The sequence below is a fragment of the Aedes aegypti genome, chromosome 2, assembly GCF_002204515.2.
Source record: "Aedes aegypti strain LVP_AGWG chromosome 2, AaegL5.0 Primary Assembly, whole genome shotgun sequence".
Lineage (NCBI taxonomy): Eukaryota > Metazoa > Arthropoda > Insecta > Diptera > Culicidae > Aedes > Aedes aegypti.
This window is the reverse complement of record NC_035108.1, coordinates 122597463-122618426: the sequence shown is the minus strand read 5'-3', so window position 1 is coordinate 122618426 and position 20964 is coordinate 122597463. Positions and strand designations below refer to the sequence as shown.

Genomic DNA, 20964 nt, shown 5'->3' with positions numbered 1-20964 from the left:
ATGTGCTCATACACTGACGGCGATCACCCGATCGGTTCTATCGATCGATGACTGATATTGGGAATTAACAAGCAGTCAGAGATTGTTTGTCTCTATCATGTGTGCTCTTTCCGCTAGTCACCACAACAATCACGGTCGATACCTTCTCCTATGTATGTAAAATTTAGCTATTAAATGCAGTTCTAACAAGAACATGGTTTTGATTTTACAGTAGGTGATTTAATGTTGTCACTATTAATTACAAGTTTTCTCTTCCATATTATTTACCAATTTCTGGACAGTCTTGTATTATCACTATTTGTTATGGGTTAGAAAAACCGTTATTGAATAATAGTCTTAAGTTTTGGAATTCCTATTGTTTAACAAAAAAAAGTTACTATTTGTGATAAAGCGCATTGCGCACGTTATAAGTACGGGATTGCGAATAAAACGAGGTATTACGTCGATCAATCTGGTGTCGTCACCGCACTTATTCAGCATGACAAATTAGTGCGGCAAAGGGCCCATTCACAAATGTTTCAACGCTGAAGGGGGTGGGTGTCTTACAAATGTTACAGCTCATACAAAATTTGTAAATAATTTAGAAAAAAAAGCGTTACGAGGGGGTGGGTGGGTGTCAAAACTGACCATTTTTGATGTTATGAAATTTCTGAATAAACCCAAAGACACCAAACCGATTCGACGTAACTCCGCACTTTTATATACGATTCCGCTATGCCGGTGCCGTGTTATTTATGTGACCATGGAAACGAATGAATTCGGCACCGCTCAAACGTCAAATTAGTGAACTCGTGCAGTGGTCCATAATGAAGATGACGCTCTTTTTCGTTTCGTTTTACAGATACTGGACGCACTGCCACATGTGAGCGAACAATCCCGACCAACTCGAAAGGTGTTCATTTCTGCGAGAGTGAACTGAGTGACCAGACTAAACGCAGTACTAGCCCAGACAAACAGATTCCGTGTGCAGTTCGCCTTTACTGCTGCTGGTGTGACAGACAGAAGCTAACGGAGTGTTGGTGGACTCACAACGTAAAAGTGTCAAAAACGGCCAGAACACGAGTCGCTCGGATTTGGATTTGGGTTGGCTGCATCATCATCAGCAGCAGAGCAGTGTGTGTTGTCCAATTCGATAACCTGTGTTGGAAGTGTGATAGAAAAGTCCAATTACTACAGGTTTTAAAACAGTGCCAGTGAATGTTCAAGGTCTTCTGTGGTTGACACATCTTCGGTGCTATTCCCTGGGGGAAGGTGTACAAGTGTGAGATTCATTGCTTTGCTTGACCTAAAAAAGATTAACTTGTGAAGCCAGCAAGTGCAACAACAACAACAGTAGAAAACCCGAAGAAAATGGCAGATGTAGATGATGTGATAAGTGACCAGGAGAAGATTCGGATCGTGAATGACTTCATTCTGCACGCTCCTCCGGGCGAGTTCAACGAGGTGTTCAACGATGTCCGGGAGTTGCTGAACGACGACCGGCTGCTGAAGGAGGGGGCCAGTGCGGCCTGTGCCCAGTACAACAAGGATCAGCTAACGCCGGTCATCCTCGAGGGCTCCGGGCTGGCCGTGCTCGTCACAGAGTTCAACGATCTGGGTAAGTGCTCGTTTTTTTCTCTAATCAAGAAGACAACATTGTAATCGGTTAGAGCATCGTAGGCTTATTTTTTTGCTCGGCAAATCGTCGAAAAGGTCGCAAAACACCATTGCAGCGAGAGTAACAGGATGTTATTTATAGAATCCTTTTCCTATCTGTCGTGAGTTTATCTGTTGGGACAAATATGTATGCGGTAATGTTTTCGACTGTATACTCATGCAGTGTCGGATTTGGGCTATCGGAGGGCCGGATCAGATCTTGTGGAGGGGACCCTAAATACAGAATTCAAGGCGTAATGACAGGGCTGGTAGCAAGTCACTTTTTAGTGACTTGGTCACATTTTTTGACCTGGTCACTTTAAAGTCACTATTTCCAACAAAAAGTCACTAAAGTCACTTTTTTCAGGAAAATGGTCACTAAAGTCACTTTTTTCGTGATCTGATGATAATGAAATTTAATATTCTGGGCTGGGTTAGCTTTTCAAACACAAACAGATAAGACATATATATTTGTTATCATAAAGACAATTATAGTGTGTTTTGGGAATCAAAGCGTCAAGATTCTTGACTCAAGAAAAGTATGGACTCTCGGCTAACTTTCTGGAAGTATTCAAGTCAATATTCCGTAGACATTTCCAACGGTAAATGTAAAAATTTCCTGGGAAAAGTTTTAGAGAAGATTCTGGCAAAAATTAGAAAGCAACTCTGGGATGAATTTTTTGTCCGAAATATTTTACAAAATTTTGGCAAAACCAGGACCAATACTCATCTGAGTAATCTACGGCTTTAGAAGAACTCCTAGACCAGCTTTCTATTTGAGCATCATCAAAACTGCTCCGGAAGATAAGCCAGAGACGGCTAGGCATTACATTAAAAAAATCTGACTTTGTCAGAAACTTGTCCAGGACTTCAATAGGTAATACTTATTTTGCTTGAAGTCATTTCAGAAATTACATTCGAAATTCCAAAAAACAAACAATACATTTTCCATTGATTTACTCTTGACACTGATTTTTTACACAGCTTTGTTAAACTATTTCTATACAAAAACACGTTTCTATAATGAATTCTTGAACATTGTTGGAAGATAATAATTATTCAATTGTGAGATCAGTAGCGATTACCTATCGTCAAATCCACCTTTTCATTATTTTAAGCCACAAATATGCGATTTCCATCGGTTACTGTTTGCTTTGTAATCTAAGCATGAAAAAAAAAATAATTTTCAAGGTCGTAGATCAGATAAAACGTGAGGTTACGAGTCACCACTGAGTGATGATTATTGTCAGTAATTCATTTATTGAAACGTTCAATTGAAATATAGATATTTGAAGTAGGCATGCAATCATATTCTAATTCTTTATGCGGAACATTCATCTAATTGTTTATTTGGGAGAAATGGTTTCATTTTACAGACATTATGCCACAAATTTGCGTTTTTTTTAGTTTCTGTTTTGGGCCAATTCATAAATTCGTTTTTTTTAGTTCGTTATTTTCGTTTTCGTTATTTTATTTTCGTTTTTTTTAGTTTCTATTTTGGGCCAATTCATAAATTTCATAACGCTGAAGGGGGTGGGTAGGTATCCTAACGATGTTACAATCGTTACAAAGGGGTGGGTGTGTGTCCAAAATGGCCAATTTCAGCGTTATGAAATAAATGAATGAGCCCTTTTCGTTTGGTTTTGAACCTTGAATTCTGTCAGGATTTTTTCAGAATGTTTTACGATTTTCGCCACAATTTTGTCTGCAACCAAACATTTTCCCTCGATTTATTATCGTTTTGCATCTCTACTTCAAAATCTTCAATGAATTTTCACCATAATGATCCTCATTAACAGGAATTTTGCTAAAAATTCTATCACGAGTTTGTTTATCAGAGTTAATGTATTTGTTTTGTTATTTTTTCGACCGAAATCAGAAATATAACATAGTAACCTATATTTAGCTAATGTTCGTCTCGTAAAAAAAGGATACATAAAAACTCAAATGTACCATCTTTTTGATCATTTAAGCATGACAATCAAGTTTTATCTCGAACAGATAACTCTTGAGAAAGATTTGAGATTAGTGCAGTCCTCTACATTCTAAATTCGCTTAGTATGTAGATTGATTAACTCCTCTACAAGCAGCTTCATTTTTTACCATAAAAACATTCAAATCACTATAACTTTTTTGTTTCTCAATATTTTTGTACCATTTTTTAAAAAGTTCTCAAAAAACTCTCCTATTTTCAGATATGTATGGATTTGAAGATATATCGATGTTCCTTGGGGGACCGACATTCCCCTTATAAAATTTTTTTGGCCACCATTTTGTTTTGGTCAATTTATTAAAACAATAAAATATGAGCTGTACAATGTTAGATAATGAGGAGTTTCTCCGCAAAAAAAATCATACAAATCGGTTGAGTCGTCTCCAAGCAATCTTAAAATTAGAATATGGTGTGTTTTGAAGTTTTCAAGATCCTCCTTCGGCCAGAGTGGTATCACAAACAAAAATGCTCGTATCTCAAAATCGGTTGCACCAAATCGTTTCATTTCTTCAGATATCATCCACAGACTTGTATTAAATTGTTTCAAAAAATGAACAACAGAACACAAGAAAAAAATCTGTAGCCTAAAATATTACCGTGGGCTATGGCTACGCTTCAATCCCCCAAGAAATTTGGGAATATCACTGGATCCAGACGACCAATGTATAAAATCGACACTTATTTCAAAAATAGAAGTGTAAAAAACTTGTAAAAAATGGAGCTAACAAAAAAAAACGCAACATGAATACTTTTTTGTTGTAAGAACTTGATGGTGCTAGTAGAGGGGTAAATATACACGCAGAACGTATTTTCATTTCTAGCCATTTTTATGACTAACACTTGTTGTTTTCAAGTCACTTTTTGGTCACTATTTGGTCACTTTTTTGATCATTTTGGTCACTAAAGTCACTATTATTTTGCTGTCTGACTGCTACCAGCCCTGTAATGAACAAGGATGTATTTTAGAATACATAGGTATGCAAAACTTTTTCAATTTCAAATTAAAACAAAATGAGTTATTGCACTAATTTATATCATAAGTTTATTATCGAGAATTCAACGAATTTGCTCTACCGAGTTAATGCTACTATGACCCCCTCAAGTTCGGGCCTAGTCGCATGGGTGAGAGTATTTTATTTTTACATTGACACTTGTCGAAAATATCAGCCAACTCTGCCTGAACGGGTCGTCTCCTCGCGGACGCAGATTGTTATCACGGGTTGTTCGACGGATCCTTGTTTGTGTGTGGATCGACGTAGCCTGCAGCCGTCGCCGCGCAATCAGATTACCACACATTGGTTCGGATTAGGTGGCTGAAAGAGCTGCCGATGCTGATGGCCAGCAGACTGCAAAGCGAATGTGTGCCTCTTCTTAAAGTGTTCGATAAAGCGAAAAGAGCCACGGAGACAGCTTTGTTTTGCATTTTTTATGGGATTGGCCTATTTTCTCTTATTTACGTTAGTGTCGACTGACTGTGATTGATATGAAACTGAAAACGGTTAGTTTGAGGCAGAGGAACCATGACAAAAACGGAATAATTTTCATATACAAAATATTTTACAAATTTGAAAAGAAAATTGCAGTTTCGTCAGGACACATTTTCAACATATAAATGCACAGTTATGATGTTTAGGAACTTTGAGGAGCATTTAGATTGTTCATTCGTATAATTATATTCGTATAACGAATGGAATTCGATCGAAAGATGGAGATCGGCAGCAAACAAGAATTTTCACCCTCATTCTTGTACAAAACATTATGGAGTTCACAGACTTATAAAAAAACTCGCTCTTATCCCTTGTCGTTGCCCCAACATTCTTGAGTTCATTCCCAGGTGTATCCTTTGCAAAAAATGCAAATTTCAGATGTTGCTAGGACGTGGCCTGAGTAACTTTCGACTGTTAAAGCATGCGTAAGTTTTATCCAACAATCAATGCTAAGTTTGAAAACTCTTACTTAATTAATTTATCGGATAGGAAGGTGTCAAACCTTATTGAACCCTATTTGCATTGATACCTACCATGTATAGTAGGTACTCAACACTAACATAATGTCGAAAACTCAACCCTGAGGCTATTGAAAAACATTTGAATTGCTTCAAAAAAAAGTTTTAAGTTTATATACTAAGCATTTAAAAAATTAAAAAAAAAAACATATTTTGTGTGTTGATAAAAACGGAATAATTTCACTTCTAAACAAGAATTAGTTCAAGTTTACCCGAATGAGAATGATTTTTTAAATGGATATCGAGCTATGGAGAGAAATTTACCTCTCACGTGACATCGACTAGTGGAGATATCGAGTTATAGAAATATCGACGTATGGGAAGTACGATGTATGGAAATATGAAGGGATCGAAAAACCCATCGAGTTATACAGTAGAGTGGTTCAAAAAATCGCTTTTGCTCCACACCGCTCATTCGATTCTAGATCAAATTCTGAGTGCTAACTAATGACTGAGACGTCCGATTTGGAAACGGTCTTCGGCAAAATTGTAGCTGATGAATGTATCTTACATTATTAACGGACTTCAAATCCACAAGAGCACATGGGCAAACACTATGACTGCTTGCTTTTCCCATAGTAATTCCCATATAAACTTTGAAGGGCTTGTGCAGTCTCAATCTTGATCCGAATGAGCTCAAATTTTGGGAGGACACTCAGAATTCCATCCTAAATCGAATGAGCGGTGTGGAGCAAAAGCGATTTTTTGAACCACTCCATTATACAGTATATCGAGTTGTGGAGAGTCGACTGTGTTTTATGCATACAGCGCATCCTAGTGGAAGGAAACTGTATTGAAAAACCTGTCATTGGACTGCAGTTGATCTCTTTCACAACTATTCCGAAGATGGTGGATGGTAACCATTTTGTCTGTCGTTAATGGGTTTAGGGTGGAAAAATTTCGAAAAAAATAGCTGTAGGAATTGATAAAGAAATCCCAGGAGACATCTCCTGAAAAAAAAAATGTGAAAATATCTATGGGAATTCCTGGAAGAATCTATAGGCATTTCTGAAAAAAATCTGGAGGAATCCCTGAAGCTCCTAATGGAATTTATTGAGAAACTGCTACCCTGGAGATATCCCTAGAGGATTTCATGTAGAAATTCCTGAAAAAAATCTTGATGAAACTTCTTAAGGAATCTCTGGAGGAATTCCAGCACAAATTGTGGATGAGATCTTGGAAGAATCCTTGAAAAAACTCCTGGAACAGTGTCTTGTTAAAATCACGGTGAAATTATCGATGGAATTCCTGGAGTGTTCCTAAAGGTCTATTCAATATTATTCTTAATGATATCCTTGGAGGAACATTGTTGGAGAAATCCCAAAAGGCATCCCTTGAGGAAACTTTTGAAGAAATCTCTAGGATTTCCTGGAGGAATCTCTATAGGAATTTATGAAGAAATTCATGTAATAATTATTTGAAGGATTTCTCCTGCAATTTATGGTAAAAATCCTGCTAGAAACTCCGAAAGAATCCCTAGAGAAATTTCTGGGAAAATCCCTGAACGACTCCTTGAAGAAGCTACTAGAGGAATCTATGGAGAAATTCCTGGACAAACTGCTAATCAATCCTTAAAGAAATTCCTGGAGATATCTTTAAAGGAATTCCTGAAGGAATCTTCGATGAAACTCCTGAGGGAATCTCTGGAGTTATTTCAGAAGAAATTGTGGATTTGTTCTTGGAGGAGTCTTAAAAAAAACTCCTGGAGGAATGTTTTGGTAACATCACGGTAAATTGTTGAAGAATTCCTTGAAAAATACTTGTAGGAGGCAATTCAGGAATTCCTAAGAAAGCTCTACTCGATATTCTGAAACTTAATGATATCCTTAGAGGAATTCGTGGTGAAATCCCAGAAGGCATCCCATGAAGAAACTTCTGAAGAAATCTACAGGATATCCTCGAGAAATCTCTATCCATAGAAACTAATGAGAAATTTCTGTAAGAATTCTTTAAAGGATTTCTTCAGCAATCGCTGGAATCTCTGGACGAATCCATAGAAAGAGGAATCTTTGGAGAAATTCCTAAAGAAACTGCTAAACAGTCTTTGAAGAAATTCCTGAAGATATCCCTAGGCAAGGCTGGTAGCGAGTCACTTTTTAGTGACTTGGTCACTTTTTTAGGCCAGTCACTTTAAAGTCTCTTTTTTGAAACCATTTCAACTAAAGTCACTTTTTTAGTCAAAAAGTCACTTTTTTAGTCAAAAAGTCACTTTTTTCAACTATTTTGAGCTAAATTTTTGGGAGAAAATAATGAATCAACCTTTTTTAATTTAAGCTAAGTTTTAAGTTAGGTCATCATCAGAACAACTTCATGTCGGTATCAAAATATTGGTTCATGGTGTAAGTTCATTGTTATAAAACTAAAGGTTTAAATGATTAGTATTCTTTGTGATTTTCTCATGAATTCTCATTTAAAAGAAATATTCGAAACTTGTGGTGGATAATTAGATGTTTATTTTCTATTGTCGAACACTACGTTTAAAAATAAGCATCCTAATTCTTGTCCTCTTTGTCTTCGAAATTCGTTTTATTAACCGAAGCATCATGGTATAAAGAATATTAGCTACTTAAACCTATAATATAGGTATTTAACACTAAAACGCAAAACAAAGAACAATTATTTAATCTTCTATTTGAGAGTAAAAACTTATCATACTTCTTAGGACAGACTTTATTTGCAAACCAAACGCTAAACAATTGCCGTATATAAATAAGACCTCGTGTTTTTCGACGATTAACTTATCGTTTTCATTGGATTATTCATGAAATCATGCATACTTTCTTCAAAGAAACGTGGGGTGTCGGATTTTTTTCTTGGCTTAACTACTTTAACAGCATAACTAAAAAAACACTGCTTATTAAGCATATATATAAATTAAATATTTACCCTTAATGCAAATTCAAAACTGGGTTCACATAACACATATGGAATGCATGGAATAGTTCATTTACATGGTGTCTTTATATAACCTTAGCATTAGTCGATTGTTTGGTGAAGAACCCTTCAACAGTTCATCAAATATTTCCTAAAAATCTGTTTTCCCATGGTATAATTATTTCAAATGTCAAACCGGTTTTAGGAATATCAAGAGTAGCTATCGGGTAATGCGACATCACGGAAATTGTGATAATTGAAATCAGATCATAGCTCTCTTGACAGTCTTTACACGTGGGTAAGAAAATGATCAACTTCTCTCCACTGATCAACTACACCCCGAATTACGGTACTCAACTAGACTTACTACCTGCAGCAGATCATTTTGAATATTCCCTATCATATTGTTTATTGATCGTAAAACAGTATGCAAAAATTGAAATAAAACTGATTACGGTTTGATTGTCAAGTCACTTTTAGTCACTTTTTCGAGAATCGAAAGTCACTTTTTAGTCACTTATTTCTCAAATCTGGTCACTAAAATAACTTTTTGCTACCAGCCCTGCCTAGGGGAATTTCTGCAGAAATTCCTGGAGGAATCTTTTATGAAACTCTTGAAATTCCAGGAGAAAATGTGAATGGGTTCTTGAAGGAGTCCTTGAAAAAAACTTCTGAAGGAGTGTTTTGATACAATCCCGGTGAAAATGCGGAAGGAATTTCTGGAGAAATCATTTGAAGAATTCCTTGAAAAATACTTGGAGATATCAATTATGTAATTTCTGGATAAGTTCTATTCGATATTATGAATCTTAATAATATCCTTGGAGGAGTTCATGGAGAAATCCCAGGAGGCATCCTATGAAGAAACTTCTGAAGAAATATATAGGATTTCCTGGAAGAAACTCTATCTATAGGAATCTCTTATAGAAACTCCTGTTCATTCTTGAAGGGATTTTTCCAGCAATTCCTGGCAAAATCCAGGTCAAAAAACTCAGGAGGAATCCCTAGAGGACTCCTTGAAGAAACTTCTAGGGGAACCTAAGGAGAAATTCCTGGAGAAGCAGCTAACTAATCTTTGAAGAAATTACTGGAGATATCCCGAGAGGAAATTCTGCAGGAATTCCAGAAGGAATCTTTTATGAAACTCCTGGAGAAATTCCCGAAGGAATCTCCGGTAAAACATTTGCAGAAATCTGTGGAGAAATTTCAGAAGAAAGTGTGGATGAGTTATTGGAGGAATCCTTAAACCTGGAGGAATCAATCGAGGATTTCCTTTAGTTTGATATTCTGAATCTTGAGAAAATTCTTGAACGAATCCATGAAGGAATCCATTGAAGAAACTTTTGAACAAATTTATAGAATTACCTGGAGGAATCTTTATTTATATGAATTAATAAAGGAATTCCTGTAACATTTCTTTAAAGGATTTCTCCAGCAATCTCTGGAACACCTGGAAGACTCATTGAAGAAACTTTTAGAGGAATCTATGGAGAAATTCCTGGAGAAACTGCTAACCAATCTTTCAAGAAATCCCTGAAGATATCCCTAGGGCAATTTGTGCAGAAATTCCTGGAGGAATCTTTTATGAAACTCCTGAAGAAATTCCAGAAGAAATTGTGGATGATTTCTTAGAGGAATTAAAAAAAAAAAACCCTGTAGGAGTGTCTTGATAAAATCGCGATGAAATTGCTGAAGGACTTCATGGAGAAATACTTTGAAGAATTCCTTGAAAAATACTTGAAGAAATGAATTGAGGAATTCTTTAACGTTCAACGCTCCGTCATCGTAATCATCGTCATCATCGAAACTTAAAAAGCAGTTTTTCTGTTCAAAACTAAACATTATTCGATGAAAATGTGTTCACTGCGTTTCGGTTGGAGAATAGAATACAGTGAACACTTTTTTTTTTTTGTTAATTTACTGGATTTTGAACGAAAAAACTGCTTTTGAAAATTCCGAAATCAATGACGGATCCTGCCCCCTTAAGTTCTATTGGATTTTCTGAATCTTAATGATTCCAGTACGCATCCCTTGATGAAACTTCTGACGAAACCTATAGGATTTCCTGGAAAAATCTGCATCTATATGCAGAGGCGTCCCGTGAGGAATTTGATTACCTGTGCACTGACTCGCACAAACCGTTTATTTTGAATTATGAATACGAATTTTTCAATTGATTTTTTACAATGTATTTCAGTTTAAAATAGAATTTATTTATTATTAACACCTTAAAATGTAATTTCCAATACTGTATGCAATCTTGAAGAGTCTGGAAGCTATTATATTGGTTGCTCATTGGTTGCGTATTTTTTGTTTGTTTTCTTCGTTTCAATCACTAGTTGTAAGTTTTAAGAATTTTGGATGATTCCAATATACAATGTTTAGGGACAAGAAAAATTCTCAAAATTTCGCTGATCGCCTTGATGATGAAAGAAAAATTTTGCGTATTAATCGCGGTCCCATAGTTTGATAATATTTGACATAAAAATGTATATTTACAGTAAAAATGACCTTAATATGCGTAAATTTCAAGCATTTTTCGTATTTTGCGAACTGAGATAATAAGTTTAATATCATATTATCAATACAAAATTTAAAGCAAGAAGAAAGACGTTTAACTTGAAACTAAACGATTAGCATATTTTTTTATATGAAACTCGGCTTACAAGTAAATAAATCATTCTTATGAGCAAAAAACTGAACTTTTCTGAGATTATCATATAAACCTTCAGAATTCAACTATTTACGCGTTATTTTCCAAGTTTCGCGATGAAAGGGTAAATTCCGTGGATTTCGTGGCTTTCGCGAAATTCCGAATCTCCATTATTCCTAACGTTGTTATTCTATATAATAATTCTTATTATATACAGCTTGTCAATTGTATCACGATATCTTAGCTTTTCGACGATGTCCAGCGCTGGTACATCTCTTTGTATACTTTTGTTGATACATCAAAGCTTTTAAGTGAAATGATGACTGACTGTTGAACGCTGAAACCCACTTTACGCCCACCGCAATTTATCAGTTGTCGGTCTATTGAGCAAGAAAAACTATATACACACATAGTTTATAAATCAATTCAAAGCCACATACATTTTGTGTATTTAATAAGATAAAACATAATCAATTTGGCCAAAATGTTTATAACATCTAGTTTTGGTTCCAATCAATATTGCGCCTACTATCGCGCGACACCTGGAAACTCCATGCAACATACATACACACAAAGCATGTATGGCGTTGACGCTTTCTCTTCCAACAGCAGACGTCGTGACGCCAGTTGCGCGCGCTTTCTCAATTCTTGCAAACCAATGCGAGCGTCATGGGCAATAGGCCAGGAGAAGTGGATGAACTTGTCATTCATTTTTCTGTCAAATCTCATACAAAATCTACTTTTCCTTTGGCATAAATTCACTCTAGGTGAACCACTTCCCCTGGCCTATTTCTCTCTCGGGTGCACAAATTGGAGTGAACCAGATTTTACCTATACAACGCCACCGTTGCTCTAGAAATGCCAATACAAATGCACATTCCTGCTGTGTCCATACACGCTATTTTCGTGCACAAGAAAGAGTGCACGGCTGAAATGAACATTCTCTGCAATACGATGGAGACGCATGGCAGTTTGTTTTGTTTGCTTGGCTGTTTTCGCTTGGTGGTTGAGCAAGATCATGGGGGGAAGAATCAAACGGTTTGTTCACTGAGGGCGATGCACCAATTGAAGGCGAAGAAATCAAACAACTACACATTATGAATGTTAGAAGTATTGAGAATTATAATATATACACTACCCGCCATAAGTATGGAATCGCATCATCTAGTATTGCAACACCTCAATTGAATATTGCAGCACCCCCCAAAAAGTTTAGCATCACCCGTAAGCTATTACACTAATGACGCAATATCTTGGAAACCTTACTTTCTAGAAAGCTGCGGTCTTCAGCAAAGTTGTTCAGAAGCCTTACGGCGTTCATCAGCTGACATTTTTAATGCGCCATTTTGCCGCTACGTGGCGCTAGTGTGCATGTAATTTGGTCATATTTTAGACGGCTCTAGCTCATGAACCTGATTACTTAGAATGTTCGTGTCTTCAGCAAAGTTGTCAGAAGCTTAAAAGCAATCTGAGGCAGCACTGATTGGTTAGCAATTTTGCCGCTACGTGGCGCTAGTGTGCATGTAAATTGGAAATATTTTAGACGGCTCTGGCTCATGAACCTGACCACTTAGAATCTTCGTGTCTTCAGCAAAGTTGTTCAAAAGCTTAAAAGCAATGTGAAACAGCACTGATTGGTAAGCAATTTTGCCGCTACGTGGCGCTAGTGTGCATGTAAATTGGTCATATTTTAGACGGCTCTAGCTCATGAACCTGACCACTTAGAATGTTCGTGTCTTCAGCAAAGTTGTTCAGAAGCTTAAAAGCAATCTGAGGCAGCACTGATTGGTTAGCAATTTTGCCGCTACGTGGCGCTAGTGTGCATGTAAATTGGTCATATTTTAGACGGCTCTAGCTCATGAACCTGACCACTTAGAATGTTCGTGTCTTCAGCAAAGTTGTTCAGAAGCTTAAAAGCAATGTGAGGCAGTACTGATTGGTTAGCAATTTTGCCGCTACGTGGCGCTAGTGTGCATGTAAATTGGTCATATTTTAGACGGCTCTAGCTCATGAACCTGACCACTTAGAATGTTCGTGTCTTCAGCAAAGTTGTTCAGAAGCTTAAAAGCAATGTGAGGCAGCACTGATTGGTTAGCAATTTTGCCGCTATGTGGTGCTAGCGTACAGCTGAGACAGGAGACAGCTCACTGACAGTTGGCATGTTTTCTTGCCTTCTTAGACTTCTTTCTTTAGTTCTTGGGTTGTGCACAACGGTCTAATGATCTTATTTTGGTCAAAATCATTCACTCATTGTTGTTCACTGTGAAAAAGGTATGAATAAAAAAATCAATAGTAGTTTGCCAACACACGACTATATTTAAGTATTCAACTTTTTAAAATGTTCAGTCATCGAAAACACCTAGAAAGTTTAATTACCTTTACCTAAATTCTGACGGTATTTTACGCTTTGCTCTTCAAATGTGTGGTTTTCCAGTGTCAGTTTATGACAGGTTCTCTTGGCTTTTGGGAACTCGCAATCTAAGCCATCTGTCTCCTCTCTCTCAGATGTGCAGGTAGATTTGGTTATATTTTCGCGGGCTCTAGCACATGATCTTGACCACCTAGAATGTTCGTATCTTCAGCAAATATTTAGAAGAAAGCATTTTCTAAGAACCTGTTTACTTAGACAAAATTCAAAACATTGTGGAATATAATACAGTGAGGACCCGATTTTGTCAGCCCCTCGATGAATTTTAGGCTGACAAAATGGGGAACCTGACAAAATCGGGTAATTTTATTATGTTCCTGTTTTTCAAATTTCGACGTGTTAATGATTGCTTGTGAACCGCGTCAAGAACTTGCATGGACTTTTAAGAGTTCATTAAAAAATTAAGTAAGCCAAAATTTGTCAATTTTAGACCCCCTTTTACCTCCACGTAACAACTTTTGTATAGAAAATTTTAAATTTTTCTTTGAACCGTAACACTATGTAAGACCCCCTCCCTCCCCTGTTGCGTTACGTAATATTTGAACGGTCCCTAAGGGGTCGATGACCATTGGCGTAGCCAGGTTTTTTCATCAGGGGGGGGGGGGGTTGTGCTTGAGAAGATCGATTCTTAACATTTCATTCACGATTTTTACGACAAAACGGTCATTAGGCGGCATCCACAAATTACGTAACGCTCTAGGGGGAGGGGGGGGAGTAGGCTCAAGCGTTACGGATCATACAAAAATTTAAAAATTTTCATACAAAAAGCGTTACGGAGGGGGGGGAGGGGGTCAAAAATTTCCAGTTTTAGCGTTACGTAATAAATGGACGCCGCCTAATACATTACACTCTTTTTGCATGAAACATAAAACTATACAAGATACCCACCGTATTTTTTTTTCATGGTAAGCTAAGTAAAGTCCTAAACGCGTCTTATTTCAATGTTGAGTGATGGGTCTATTTAAAGTCTTGCAGATTTACCTATTGGAAAAATTCCAAAGATTCGATTCATTGTGGTCCCTTTGATCGCCAATTTTGCTTTGTCCAGTGAAACAAATGGAATCAACCTGAGTTCCTAGTTATACATAATCGATGAATTATCTAAAACTTTCTCACAGAACACAGAAATTCCTAAAGAGGTTCATATTAAAAATCCTCTTGATTTACAAACTCCTTCGAAATAGCATAAATAATTGCCTCGAAACTCTTCTTGGAATTCATTTTAGTATAATTAAAAGAATGTTTCATACGGAGTTTTCACATATTTTTTCCTAAATATTGTTTTAAAACTCAATGTTTGGAAATGGAATGTGTGTAAAAATATTTCTTACTGTATGAAAACCAAGAAATTTTCTTTAGTTTTCATGGATTTTTTTGCTGGGTTTTTAGCGCAGAAGTATTCATAAATTACATAACATGAAGTTGTGAATAAATCTCATAAATTATTCCTATACCTAAGGGATGATTTAATGCTTCAAAATGATTTTGGTGAAATTCCTAGTCAAGTTCCTTAAAATCTCGTGAGCAAATTTTGAAGTTTATCTCGAGACATACTGAAGATAAATATGGAATGAATTCAACAAGGACTAAAAGAAGATAATTATTGGAGTAATTACTTGAAAAATAAAAATATTCTATTAGAATTTTGAGTGAAGTTTGTGGTCGAGTTCAAGTTCAAGCAAAAATCAATTTTAATTTAGACGCAAAACCCTTTCGGTGTACCCAGTATGTTTCTGGAACAATTTATGGAATTATTGTTTGGAAATTTTTGAAAGAAAAGTTTCAACAGGAATCCATAGATTAATTTTTTAAATAGTATTGAGAGAAATTCTCGGAGGAATTCATGAATGAACCTATACACATGTTTTTTTTTGTCATAAACTCGGCTGTATGAATCCCGTTTTTTTTTTATTTTATGAATGATTTAACTAGCGAGTTGCCAAGTTGCTAAGTAACGAAACACAGTTTTATGATACTTGAGATCGCTGTACATAACTCGTTTAATATTTGGCATATTAAATTGAGTTTTTATGGAAGAATTTTTAGAATCACCTCTAGAAAACACCTTTAAATTTTGTTGAGGAATCTCTGGAGAAATTCGAGGTACAGCCAGGAACGATTTATAGAATAATTTCAGGAATAATTGGAGAAACACGTTGGAGAAATATCTGGAGGATTATGAATGATATCTCGAGTGGAATTCCTGTGGGAAATACGAGGAGTCCGATTACTCTAATGATAATATTCTGCTGAAGACACGAACATTCTAAGTGGTCAGGTTCATGAGCCAGACCCGCCTAAAATATGACCAATTTACATGCACACTAGCGCCACGTAGCGGCAAAATTGCTAACCAATCAGTGCTGCCTCAGATTGCTTTTAAGCTTCTGAACAACTTTGCTGAAGACACGAACATTCTAAGTGGTCAGGTTCATGAGCTAGAGCCGTCTAAAATATGACCAAATTACATGCACACTAGCGCCACGTAGCGGAAAAATTGCTAACCAATCAGTGCTGTCTCAGATTGCTTTTAAGCTTCTGACCAACTTTGCTGAAAACACGAACATTCTAAGTGGCCAGGTTCATGAGCTAGAGCCGTCTAAAATATGACCAATTCACATGCACACTAGCGCCACGTAGCGGCTAAATTGCTAACCAATCAATGCTGTTTCACATTGCTTTTAAGCTTTTGAACAACTTTGCTGAAGACACGAACATTCTAAGTGGTCAGGTTCATGAGCCAGAGCCGTCTAAAATATGACCAATTTACATGCACACTAGCGCCACGTAGCGGCCAAATTGCTAACCAATCAGTGCTGCCTCAAATTGCTTTTAAGCTTCTGAACAACTTTGCTGAAGACACGAACATTCTAAGTGGTCAGGTTCAAGAGCTAGAGCCGTCTAAAATATGACCAATTCACATGCACACTAGCGCCACGTAGCGGCAAAATTGCTAACCAATCAATGCTGTTTCACATTGCTTTTAAGCTTTTGAACAACTTTGCTGAAGACACGAACATTCTAAGTGGTCAGGTTCATGAGCTAGAGCCGTCTAAAATATGACCAAATTACATGCACACTAGCGCCACGTAGCGGCAAAATGGCGCATTAAAAATGTCAGCTGATGAACGCCGTAAGGCTTCTGAACAACTTTGCTGAAGACCGCAGCTTTCTAGAAAGTTAGGGTTCCAAGATATTGCGTCATTAGTGTAATAGCTTACGGGTGATGCTAAACTTTTTGGGGTGCTGCAATATTCAATTGAGGTGTTGCAATACTAGATGATGCGATTCCATACTTATGGCGGGTAGTGTATATTTAAATTGTTAGTTTGAAATCTTTGACTGTGCAGTGCACCAAGTGCACCTTAGAACGAGACGCCACTGTCTATATGAATTTTTTTTTGTGAGAATTTTTCAATGGTTTCCTCCAGTAATTTCTGGAACAATTCCTTGTGGAATCTCTGGAGGAATCCCTTTAAAAATACCTGGAGGACTTCTTGAAGAAATTTCTACAGAAATCTATGGAGAAATTCCTGGAGAATTCGACTGATTTTCACCAGATTCGGCAGATGGTGCTATACCACATGCAAATGTTCTGTGGAAATATATTTTTCAAAGTGGTTAAAGTGTTTTTTTTTTCTTTTATTCGATTTGCTTGCGTTTTGCTCGAGAGTGCTCTGTGATGGCTTCAGCAATTGAATTCGTTTCGCGCGACTCCACAATGATCGGGCTCCATATAAAGGGACGGCTATCAAACTACCAAAATACTAAACTATCAAAAACTTTTTTGAGATATTTATGTTTTTTATCATTTTGAAATATACCTCATGTATTATATTTTTATGATCTCTAATTTAAATTGAACTAAAATTTAAATTTCTATAACCTCTATGACGGCAAATCGGCTGAAGCAAAAAAAAAAAATTAAAAATGTAACAATAAAATAAAGTACAAAATTTATAATTTAGGAATGCAATATATCCTCAAAGTTACGCACTATCTGGAAGCTTATGGTTCAACACTTTTATCGAGCATGATGGTGGAAAAATATTTGATTGAAGTTTTAATACTATTCAGTTTTACACTTTAGTAATTTTGATAATTTTCAATTTGAAAAAAAAAAACTCTTGTCACGCCATGTCGCCGCCATTTAGGATATTACACATCAAAAAGCATCCTTAGATCTTAAAAAACGTTCAAATTTTTTGCAGAAATTTGCTGATTTGCGAGTTAGAACTATTTGAATAATTCAATATTTTACATCTATTTTGACGATATTTTTCATACAAAGTTTATTTAAAATATATTTAAACACTGTTCATACACATTTTGATTAAACTCGGTCAAATACAAAGAAAATTTGTGCTTTCAGCCCAGTTTGATAACATTTTTAATAAAAAAAAACTTGTTTTAAAGGTTACGTAATATGTGAATAACCTCTTCTGAGACAATAAAAACGACAAATCTCGAAAACTTATTCAAACCGACTCAAGTCAAAAAAGTATACAAACTTACTTTATCGATTCTACGTGTTTCGCAGACGAAATTCTACACATTTCGCTCTAAACCAACTCGATTTTTCACTTTTAGAGCGTTTACTTTCCGGATTTACAAAACGACGAAAGTAAGATTTTCAACTTTCGCAACCTAACCACTACTTTCGCCGCTCCGCTGTATGGAGAGACAAAGTGACTTATCCACGAATCAAAACAAAACACTACTTGAGCCGATTTTACACTGATACAAAAACGTCGAAAGTAACTGAATAAATCGGCTTATCATTTTGTAATAAAATTGTTGTGGGAAATAACAGGAACTCCCTAGTTTTTTATGGCGAGCTTATTATATGCAAAATTTAAGCAATGTACACGGCGAAAAAATGTTAAAAAGGTGATTCATTTTAAAACAGTTTTAGAAGACAGGTTATGATTCTTCTGAATTAATTTTCTCAAAACCGTATGGAAGTTACTTACGTCGATTTGAATAAGTAATCAAGAAATAACATATTCAGATTACATATTTCATCGATATAAGCGATAAAACTAGTTTTGGCCAGATTTCATTTTTTTCCGACCATTGTGGACTTGTTTTTTTTATCTCCGGCGTCAACACACGTGTTAATATAAAAATTGAAGTTTTAATGTCGATTTTTCGAGCGGTGCTCCATTATTAGAGGAGCGACAGATAGCAGAGGAGTTTCGAAAAAGGAATTTGATGAGTTTGTTCTGATCAGAAGCGTATCCTATGGCACTACACTTTCCATCAACAGTCCACAACATCCCGTAACACCTATGAGAGGTCGTAGAGTTCTCTGCATCTTTCTTAAGTAGGTGTTCAATCAATCATCCTTTCCCATTCCCCAGCTTTCGCAAGGACGTGGCCAGGACAGCTCTCGATTATTGGAGGATGCGTCAATCTTGTCTAAGAGGTTAGTCCCAAATTTCTGACTTTGGTAACGGACGGGAAGGAGGCAACCCTCCTACAATGGTCTAGGACTGTACCACCTACGAATTTGTGCGAAATGCTTAATGCTAATGATAAAAACAGAATAATCGAAATTGGAACGTGATAAAAACGGAACATATGTGTATTATAAAATACATGCATGTCTTATAGTACTGGATAGGTGTTAACTATTCAAAAAACTAGCAGGAGTAATAGCAGGTCTCTTTTGAAGAGACTTGGTCATCGTTTTAGTTTCTAAGTGCAATGGAAGAAATAGTCCTAGAAATATTTTCTCTAACGATTCTCTTTCAATTCTTCCCAGAGTTAGTTCATCTCGGGACCAACGGCTTTATTTCCCTTCCGAAGGAAATCGTTACTGATTTCTTTAGTAACTATCCCGGGGATGGGATTCGATCCCAGGTCCTCGGCGTGAGAGGCGTGTGTTTCAACCACAACACCAGGTCCGTCCTCATTATAGCTTGTCCCGGGAAATCTCTGGATTCCTCAGTTTATCAATGAAACTTGCATTTTTGAGGAAATAAGTAAAATTTAAACTGTTCAATGTTTTTAAAATTGAGTTTATAAAGAAATTAATACTGTGCTATAAAAAACAATAATATTCCCTATTATATTAATAAAATCATGGTAAACATTTAAGACATACGATTCAAACAATTTGTTGAAGCAAATTCAAAAATTTACTTAAACTTCGAAGGAACGCTTTAAGACAATTGAAAATACTGTAGTGGCTCAAACACAAAGTTGATGTCAAAGAAAATCTCGATAATTTACTTAAGCATTACAATATTTTTCTACCGACCTATTATTTTATCACAATTTAAACAATAAATGCAAGGACATGGCCTAAATACTTGAGTTCAGACATTTATCTTTTGCATTAGATTGTAAATAGGGTATTTGGGACAAAATTGATTCTGACACTAATTTTTAAATAAGTTTTGAAACATTATTCAATGGAGGCGGTTTTCGATTGCAATCTAGGAGAAAGGATGAACATTTTTTTCAATAACTGTTTGCAACATTGGACTGCAAGAGTACGTTACGTAAAAATCAACGTGACTTGAAAATGGAGTTCCGCAAGGCTCCGTATTCTCAGTATCGCCTATTCTTCTGATTTTCTGAAATTCTGAAAATCTAAAAATTTGTTACGCCGATCATAAACTCATTGTCGTCATTGGTAAACATGTTTGTTACCTACGATAGTCATCGGCCATGCATTGCTGTAAACTTGAAAGACTGGCATCTCGAAGGTGTCAGTATTTTTATAGGAGGAGCTGAACTTGCCAAACCAAAGATAACTATAATCCTTGGCATTATCTTTTATTGCAAATGTAATTTCAACCAGCACACGAAGCAACTCAAGGTAGATTGTGGGAGTCGACTAAACCTTCTTCTTCTTCTTGGCATTACGTCCTCACTAGGACGAAGCCTGCTTTTTAGCTTAGCTTAATATTTCACGGAATAATCGAATGATTTTGTGTGTTTTGAACGCGCACTATGAAGAAAAGACATGGAACTTGTTGATAGGCTGCACAAAACGTTTATCCATCTAAGATATCATAGCAGAATGTGCGTAAAATTAAAAAAAAATAATACTGTTGTACTCAGAAAACGTTAAGCTACCATGTGGAAACAAAATTTGTCAATTAAAAAAAAATCGGAAACCCAATCGTCGTACCGACAATGTTTTCTTATAAACTGACTAACTGGAAACTCCGATGTTATCTAAAGGAAAACCACCAAACAGTATTTAATTTTTTAACATTGCAATATCCATATTCCACAGACTGGAAATTTGTCGATAAACTTCGGAATCGATTTACCAACGTACGGCAGTAAATTCCTCTGCTTAAACAACCATTATCTTATCATAGGAGGTACACACAAACACTGTCACCATATCTGGTTTG

General features: G+C 36.2%; 1 protein-coding gene across 2 annotated transcripts in view; it reads left to right on the top strand.

Annotated features, from left to right (window-relative positions):
* The window catches only part of LOC5578596 (F-actin-capping protein subunit alpha), a 57906-nt gene that overhangs the window by 9782 nt on the left and 27160 nt on the right, over positions 1 to 20964 (top strand). For both annotated transcript variants that reach the window (XM_001656969.2, XM_021842180.1), the window contains exon 2: positions 842 to 1597. In XM_001656969.2, coding sequence (XP_001657019.1) covers positions 1351 to 1597 — 247 coding nt within the window. In that variant the 5' untranslated portion in view covers positions 842 to 1350. The remainder of the gene's footprint in view (positions 1 to 841; positions 1598 to 20964) is intronic.